At 38.7% G+C, this 9,274-nt stretch overlaps 1 protein-coding gene and 1 pseudogene across 1 annotated transcript in view; both read right to left on the bottom strand.

Annotated features, from left to right (window-relative positions):
- The window catches only part of LOC101578148 (centromere protein K), a 50,827-nt gene that overhangs the window by 25,322 nt on the left and 16,231 nt on the right, over positions 1 to 9,274 (bottom strand). The window contains exon 4 of the mRNA XM_004623208.2: positions 2,834 to 2,906. Within this exon, the coding sequence (XP_004623265.1) occupies positions 2,834 to 2,906 (73 nt within the window). The remainder of the gene's footprint in view (positions 1 to 2,833; positions 2,907 to 9,274) is intronic.
- On the bottom strand, positions 961 to 2,472 carry LOC105741916 (annotated as a pseudogene).

Raw genomic sequence — 9,274 nt, 5'->3', positions numbered from 1 at the left:
TTATTGGGTGCGGGGGCACACTCCTGTAATCCTAGCATGTAGGAGGCTGAGGCATGAGGACTGCCACAAGTTAGATGTAAGCCTGGCCTATACAGTAAGTTCAAGGTCAATCTGAACAACATGGGATATTATTTTTAAAAATACACAAATAACTTTGGTATTACAACTACAAATTTCAAAGCCGTCTTCTATTTCTTTGTTTTGGTTTTTTTAGCTTTCCAACAGTCTTTATTAAACTAGAAATCATTCTTTTTAAAAGAAATTTATTTTAATTCACTCTTTAATTAAATCAGCAGGAGTTTTTCAGCACAAGACATCTTACTAACAACCAAGGCCTGAGTTCTAGGGCTTTTTTGCTTCTCCCAATCCTTAATGGGATTTGGAGGGAGAAACATCATCAACAGAGACCAAGTCAGATGATCACAGGTCCTCTTTTTCTAGTTATTGGAGAAGCTGCTCAATTCTTGTCCAGCGCAGGAAAGGGCCAATTCCTCAGAAAAACCTAACAAAGAATTTGAATTACATCATAAAATTTCTTTTAACAACAATTCAAATTTATCAACAATATTGGTCCAAACTTCTTTTTTCATTTTCAGTATATTTCTTGTGTATATACTTTTAATAATCTCACTCCCTGCCCAGAAATGAATCAATCCAGTGCAAAGGAAAATCCCTCAAATTGCAACAGCCTCGTCTTACTCTGGAAAGAGGAAACAGAACGGATTTTCCAGCAACTCATTCATCCAAGAGATGAACACATGCCTCCCTCCAAGTTCAAAATGTTACTTCTAGCTTGGAATGTCCACACAGGAAGCTTTGCATGGGCTCCTTTAAATGCTCTACAAGGGGTAGCTGGTAGCAGGCAGCCTTCTTTGAAAATGACTTAAAATCAACTCTTGAGAAATCATCCATGATAGTGTGCAAAGGTGCCAAGTTCCCAACACCTTCTACTGCTCTAGCTCAAGAGCTGTGCTCACAAGTGGTGGTGGAACTGTCAGGAGCAAGAGTGGCGGCGGGGCCCCCCATGGTAGAACCTCTGTAACTTGAGGCTTGTCAAAGATGCAGGCCACCTGGTTTCCCTTTATCACAATGCCGACGATCCAAGCTCGGTGATCTTCACCAAACTTGGAAGATTTGATTTCAGAACAAAAGTGGGCTGCCTGTTCTCTTGGCAGAAAAATCAGTAACCCCCACTCCCACCAGGTGACAAATGGCATGTCGTTTCTTTGTTGTTTTGCAAGGTTCTGGTAATATTCTAAAATTCCAAAGCCTTTGATATCTGTAGCTGCATGAGCACTGAAAGTGTGTCATCAGCCTAGCAGCAGTTCTATTTAGGGTAGCCATGTTCAACATGGCCTCCTGATAGACCAGCTCCACTTTCTCCCTGGAGACCACCATGCTTGTTTTGTCCCATCCCTCAGGATTATCTAACCACTGGTGGGCACCGACAACAACCTGGATTCCTAAGGGTTTAGTTAACATGAGGACATCTCCAACGACCGCACTATCGGGCATTATGAACTCATTTGGCTGGCACACCATGGTGGCAACCCCATCAATGATGATCCATGGGTTCACCAGTCTGTCCACCTATGACTGCAGTTCCTCCCTCCTCAGCAGCATCCCGGAAGCCTTTGATCATGAGTCACATTACCTTTTCTCGCTCCTCATTCATACTCTGGCAGAGGCTGAACAGCATTAACACGTCACATTCAGTGATGCCCACTGCATAGAGGTCCCTCAGCACGTTGGCACAAGCTCTGTGCCCCATTATGTAGGGATCCTCCACCAGGGAGCAGAAGTCTGTGGTCTGCACCAGTGACAGGCAGCCACATCTCAGGAGGATGAAGAAGGAGTCCATCCAGATGCTCAGGGTCAGCGAGGCCAATCGGAGCCTGACCCCGGGGTAGGCTGGCTTCCTGGGCAGCCTCTTCCTGGCCTCTGGCCAGGCTGGAGCCCAGGTCTGGCCGCATGTGTAGCCAGGTCAGGATTTTGAGCAGTGTCCCCTGGGGGGACTTTGCAGCCTCAGCTTTTCATGCCATAAAAGCCCATCAGCCCCCAGCTTGCCAGCTCAGGCGAAGACCCAATGCCTGGGGCACAAAGGGCTTGTAGCCTATGAAGCTCTGGTCCAGAGTCAAGCTCAGCAGGTCTAAGGAGCCCTCTGCAGCCACCATAGCTGCCATTGCCTCTCTGCTGTCACCCAGCACAGAGAGGAGAACAGGGGGCTCTGTGATTTCCTACTCAAGTTAGTTTGCAGTAACAGCAAGATATTACCAGAACTCCACAACACACTGGGGACCGCAGAACACTTGTCCCAAACTGCCTTCTCACATCTTCTGTTTCTTAACTAAGCACAAAAATTATATTTGGCTCCAATTGGAAAAGTCAAGAGAAAACATAAAAATTATATAGACCCTATGTAAATAAGTATCTAAATTGAAATAACGTTTTCACTAGGTAAGTTTCATTCATTAAGAAACAATTAAGTTTCTACTGAATAAAATCAATGCCTATGAAAATAAAAATGACAAATAAGGGCCAGACAGACAGCTCAGCAGCCTAAGCACCCACCTCGCAAGCACGAGGTCAAGAGTTTGATCCCCAGTACAAAAACAAAAAAACACTAAAAAGTTTTTAATAAATAAGCTAATAATAAAGATTATTATAATCTAAGATAGATGTATTCACTTAGAACAACAAAATATCATGTCAAAAAAAATGGAAAAAGGATAATTTTAAGAAAGGCAAGTTCATTTTGTAATTCTTGTGATGATTAAATTAATTAGCCAATAATTTATCCCTACAAAAAGAACCCCTAAAATAAAAATCTTACTTTTAGGTGTTTCTTTGTGCCACTGACTGAGTTCAGCTGTCAAACACTTCACTTGCATAATTAATAACGATAGCTACAAAACAAAAGATGAAGATTTAATGTTATTTCTTATTACTACTATTACCGATAAAAATGTAGACCAGACCACCTTAGTTCTTTAATAGTCTATAACATAAATGGCTCAGGGCATGGTAACACATGCCTAGAATGCAGAGGCAGAAGGATCACAAGTTCAAGCCGAGCCTGGGCATCTACAATTCTGCTTTGAGCTGTGATAACTGTAGCTCACAAATTGTGTTACACTAATAATACAACATAGTATTAAGAATGATAAATTCTGCTCCACCAGAATAATTACAATAATTAATAATTACAAATTATGTGAAAATCTGTTGACTTATTACGCTATATAATGCCTGTGTATGCTTCAAAGTAAATTTCTGAGAACTTTAAACTACTTCTATTATTATTGATATCCACACACTATAAAACTCATATTTCAAAACTGTAGTTTTGCTGTAGTATAAATACTACAAAGGCACAACTACTATCTTTTGTAACCCACAGTAGCTCCAAAGACATGCTCTGTATCATACAATTATGTATCAAAATATATCAGAAATACCATACGCTTCAGGGAAGATGGTGGAATAGTGAGTAGCAAAGAGCCTCTCCAAGTGTCTAGAAAATGGGACATAGCAATGTGAGGAAGAGAACGAGGGCAGTGGGTCACTGTGACCAAGGAAGGGTCTGAAGCAAGAATAGAAGCCCAGAAAGAGAGTGAAGAGATTTCTACAAAGGAAGTGGCAGGCAGTGATATCTCCCTGACTTGGGACTCAGTGTGTAGGAGGAACAGCTTTGAATCAGTAAACACATGGTAACTCCTGCTGTCCCTAGAAGTCTCTACGAAGATACACCAGCAGGAACAGAGCAGTGGAAAAAGCAGACTACACTGGCAATAGTTAGCCAAGTTCAGATGTCCCCCAAAAAAGGGCAATTGGCCAGTAGCTATCTTGGAAAGCAGCCAACTGAACTCAGAATTCAAAATAGTTACAGCCCAGGTATATTTAGTGGCTACCACTGACAGGGTCAGGGAGCCTAGTTCAAATTGGCAGGACGCCAGGGAGCAAAGCCCAAGCCAGAAGGAAGCACACAGACTGCTGCAGGCCAAGGAAACTGGTATCCAGCCTCACCACCAGAAACCAACCAGAACTTCAGTGAAAAGAATGGTGCAGGCTCACTGGGATAATCGACTGCACTGCAGAAAGGCTACTGCTGCTTGCTAGGATTAATCAACTAGGAGCTAGACTCTTTGCCCTTATTGTCTAACAATAACAGCAAAGACATAGCTTGAAAGGGACATATGTTTTTTTCTCTTTTCTTTTTCTTTGTTTTATCCTTGGCTTTGGCTAATATTGAGCGTGGTATTTACTGATTTCCATGTTTTCTGTTTTGTTTTGCTTTTTACTGTTTTTGTTTTTATTGGAGTGTGAACAGGGTTTTTAGCTTTTTGCTAGAAACAGCAAAAAACTGTTTTTGCTTTAACTTCTTGCATCTGTTTCCTCCTTTTTTTTTTTTTTTTTTTTAATGTATTTGGTACAGAGTCTCACTAGAGCTTGGACTTGTAGTGATCAGCTCGGACTCCCTGTTTTCAGCTTCCCCAGCACTGGGATTTCAGGCATGTGCACCAACACAGCTGGTCTTGATGGCTGGCTCAGTGTACCCAGGGGTAGGGCCAATGTGACATGTGGTGCCAGGGTTTGAATCCTGGTCCTTCCATTTGCCTAAGCAGGCACTAAGTCCACTGAGCTATCTCACCAGCCTCACTCCTGTCTTCTTGACCAGTTTCTCAAGTTTGTGTGATGATTTTGTCCTCCAGCCTTGCTTCTTCTACTCTCTTCTTCTATTCCTCTATTTTCCCTCCCAATCCATTTTAAATTTTCAATCCTAAGGGAAGCTTTCAGTGGTTGTCCTTTTAGTATGATAATTACTATTGGTTTGTCGCATAAGGCTTTTATCAGATAGAAAAAAAGACTATTCCAATTTTCTGTGCTGTTTCCACCATGAATAATGTTGGACTTTCTAAAATTTTTTTTTTCTACATATATGGAGATGACCATATGGTAAATTTAAGGGGTAGGATCTAGACTGTGATTACAATGTCTACAAGTAACAGCAGAAATACACCTTGAAGTGGACCATTTTTCTATCTTTTTCTTTGTATGTTTATTTTCTTCTTTGCTTGTTTCTGCTTTTATATGAGAACATACATTCCATTTTTTGTGGTTGTAGTTCCGTTCTATGCTTCTTTTTATTTTTCCATCCCTTTCCCTCCTGTCTTCTGTACCAATTTCCCATATGTGCATGATCTACCTTTGCCCTCCAGCTTTGTTTCTAATCTCCTCTTCTATTTCTCTACTTTTTAATCTATAACCTCTTTCAATTTTTCTCCTAGAAGAGAAAAATTATAACTTTGAGAGCTTATTTACTGCATACAATTTTCTAGTTTTAGATTTTGCTATATAACCACAAATCTAGTTCATGTAGTTATAGATGGCAAATTAATAGCGACCTCACTTTGTCATTTTCAAGGCCTTTTGACGCTATGGTTATTGCTGATTGTACCATGTTAGCCAAAGTGACATAAGTGTTCTAACCATTTCTTCTCCCCCAAAAGTGACATAAGTTCTCCCTGCTATACTAAGACTAAGATTGAGTAAGGGCGATAAAAAAATATGTGCAAGTGCCAAAGAACCATGGGCTGGGCCAAGTAGGCAGAAACTTTTCATCCTCAATGAATTTGACATAGGATCTTACAAAAGACTCAAAACCCAAAAGCCAGATATTCCTGAAGGATGATTCAAGAGGAAGTCATTTCCTGAGGGTTCTAAATACTAGCAATAAATCTACTCACCATAGACAATTTATAAAGATCAAACCAGGAATTAAACAAACAAACAAAAAATAGAAAATGAGAAGACATTTAAAAATGATGCAACCCCAGATATCCACCTCACCAAAGACAATCTCAGGGGGTAATCTGAATGCCACTCTCTCAGGTAGTAACAACAAAGCAAATGAATGAGGCTCTATAAAAAAAAAAAAAAAATCAAAAACAACTTCTCAGGTAAGTACAGCGATGGTGATCACAACAAAAAATATGCTTAGTGGCTCTAGCACAGATACAAATTAAAAAAAAAAAAAAAAAGAGTATCTTAGGAAAATGATGGAAACCATGAACACAGAGTACAGTAAAGAAGGAATCCATAAAACAGATTCAAGCAGATATCCAAGAGACTAAAAATTGCATTCCAAGTATGTGCAGCAGAATAAACCAATGTGAGGACAGAATCTCAGGCACAGAAGACAGGCTTCCATTCAACCCAGAACCCGCCCTGTGGGTGGGACTGCCTGGGGCCTGCTGGATCCTCATTCAACCTAGGCCTGGGATGTGAGTGGGACTGCCCAGGGCCAACTGGGTCTGCATTCAACCCAGGCCTGGTGTGAGACTGCCCAGGGCCCACCAGATCTTCATTAGACCCAGAGCCCAGGCCCAGTGTGAGTGAGATCGCCCAGGGCCCCCCAGGTCCTCATCTAAACCAGGCCCAGCAAGTGAGTGGAACTTCCTCCATCAGACAGGCTGGTGTGAAACCCTGGGGCATAACTCTCTGCAGAGAGACTAGAGGCAAGACCCACCTAGCTGATCCAGGAGCAAAATATCTTGCCCAAGTGGCACAGAAGGCTCACCTCCAAGGGCTGCAGCAGGAAGAAGTGGAGCACAGCAGCCAGACCCAAGCCACACCCACCTTGACCAGTTTGAACTTGGTAGATCCGGACCTGGTGCTAATGTAATAACTCTATCAAAGTTCAACACCAAAGGTCAAAAGACAGTGCTATGCAAAATGACAAAGAGAAGGAGCAAAATGCATTCTCAGGCTCTGAGCCCACCCAAAACAAATGTAGGAGACATTAGCATAGAAGAAATTAGAAATCACACACCTGAAATCTCTGAAATAACAGCGTCTGAAGTAAAGAAACAGCTGCAGAAAGGTATAGAGGAAATCAGATCAGAAATAATTTCTGAAGTAAAAAAAGAAATGATAACTATAATGAAAGTAGTACTGGGGCCGGGGAGATGGCTCAGTGGAATAAGCGCAAGGGCCTGAGTTCAATTCCGGGTTCCACCAAAAAAAAAAAAAAAAAGAAAGTAGTACTAAGTGCTTCTAAAGAAGATTAAAAAATAGAGGAGAATAGAAAAATGATGGAATCCTTTAATGAGCAATATAGGAAAGAAATAGAATGCATGAAGCACATTCAAAGAGACATACAGGAAATTAAAACCTCAATCACAAGCTGGAAAAAAGACTTGAATCAAAGTGAAAATAGACTTTCATACCTTGAAGACACCATTGCAGCTATTGAAAAGGTTAAAAAAAGATCTTTTAAAAACAATTAGGATGCAGGAAAAAATAATCCAACATCTGCAAGGTGATGCAAAGATGAACAACATAAGACTAATAGGCATCAATGAGAAAGAAGGAGTCAATACAAATGATATAAAAAGAATATGGACAGACTAGCAGAAAACTTCCCAAATTTGGGAAAACAATCTGACAGTCAGTAACCAAAGCATATAGAACTCCAAATAACATCAACACAATTAAAAATACACCCAGACATATAAAAACCAAGATCCCAGAAATTTAGCACAGGAACAGTATACTAAAAGCCACTATAGAAAAGAAATAGATCATATTTAAAGGGAAATCCATCAGAATAATGGCAGATTTCTCTTCACAAACCATCAAGTCAAGAAGAGAATGGAGCAAAGCACAAGTCTTGCAAGAAAACAAATTCCAACCCAGACTAATATACCCTGCAAAACTCTCTTTCAAGTATAATGGAAAAGTAAAATACTTCCATGACAAAGAACAACTAAAGAATTTCATGATGACAAAGCCAAGCCTACACAGACTACTAAGAGATATTCTAGAGAGGGATCAAAATGACCACAACTCCAGGAACTTTCTTTCTCCAGAATAAAAAGAACCCACCAAATAGGGCAAACAATTAAACACGGGAGAAAAAGAGGTATACAAAAGCAGAATTTCAATTATTCTTTTGTATATAGCAGTAAAATATTTCCATCAGCATACTCTACAAATGAACTTCCCCTGCACTCTAGCTCAGTCCCACAAGTGACACCTGGCCACCAGTAAGCATCATGTCCATGTCCATGACATACTAGAACTTTGTGTAATATCCTATATCCAAACTGTTAGAAGTGCTGGTCATATATTTGCCATTCCAGTATTTCTGTTATGTTTTACTCTTAGTAATTCTTAACTATCATGAAAGCTGTTTCTTAGTTGAATTGTTTTGGAATATTTACTTTTTAATTAATATTTAATTTCTGAATATTGTTTAATCTTAATTTTTGTTTTAAGGTTTATACTGCATCTTTGACTTACAATCTACTTATAAGACATGGAATGATATTTTCTCCTAGTATTAGAAACTTTAAAAAGTATATTTCTATTTTCCATTGACTATATTACTTCTTCATTTTTACACACACACACACACACACACACACACACACACACGTGTATAAAAAAATGTATATAATCCAACATAAGATTGATACTGTTTGTAGAAATCTTCAATGATCTTTTAAATGGATTCATCTAATATATCTTACATAGTTGTGCATAACTACCATTTTGACAGCTCTTTATGCTTTATCCAGGATCATACAGCAACTTCTCTTGCCTTCTAGATTATGCTCTTTATTATTTTCTATATGCTATGTCTGAAGTTATTAGAATATTTCAAATTTGTATAACTGGAAAATATTTTACTTTTAGTTTTCAAAGATATGTTTGCTAAGGACAGATCTTTTTTTTCTTTTCCTTTCAGTCCTTTGAATTAATCTAGTTTCTTACATACTTGCTCTTTTTTTTTCTAATGGGGAATAAGATACTATTCAATTTTGTTCTTCCACAGCTAATTTTTTTATGTATATGCTTTAATCATTTTTTTCTTTACAATTAGTTTTGGGCAATTTCATTTTTGTGTATCTTGGTATGATTTTATTCAAATTTCTTGTGAAAAGGGTTCATTTTTCTTGGAAATGTGCTAGAATTTCAACTAAATTCAGAAATTTTAAATCTTTAAGTATTGATTACCTACCCCTTTTTACTTGGAGAATTCTAATTATATGAATAAGTGAACTATTATATGACTGATCTGTAAATTCATTTTTATCGTGGACAATTTTTATTGTTATATTCATTTAAGTTTGTGAATAATTTATTTACAATGTGTAATCTATTATTAATCTCATGCTATATATTCATTTCAGAAATATTTCTCTAAAATTCACTGTCTACATCTTATATCTTTCACATTTCAATATTTGTCTACAATTTTTAATATGCC

This window comes from Octodon degus, unplaced genomic scaffold (genome assembly GCF_000260255.1).
Source record: "Octodon degus isolate 3935 unplaced genomic scaffold, OctDeg1.0 scaffold00001, whole genome shotgun sequence".
Taxonomy (NCBI): Eukaryota; Metazoa; Chordata; class Mammalia; order Rodentia; family Octodontidae; genus Octodon; species Octodon degus.
The sequence above is the reverse complement of the archived record's forward strand: the minus strand, read 5'-3'. Positions and strand labels throughout refer to the sequence as shown.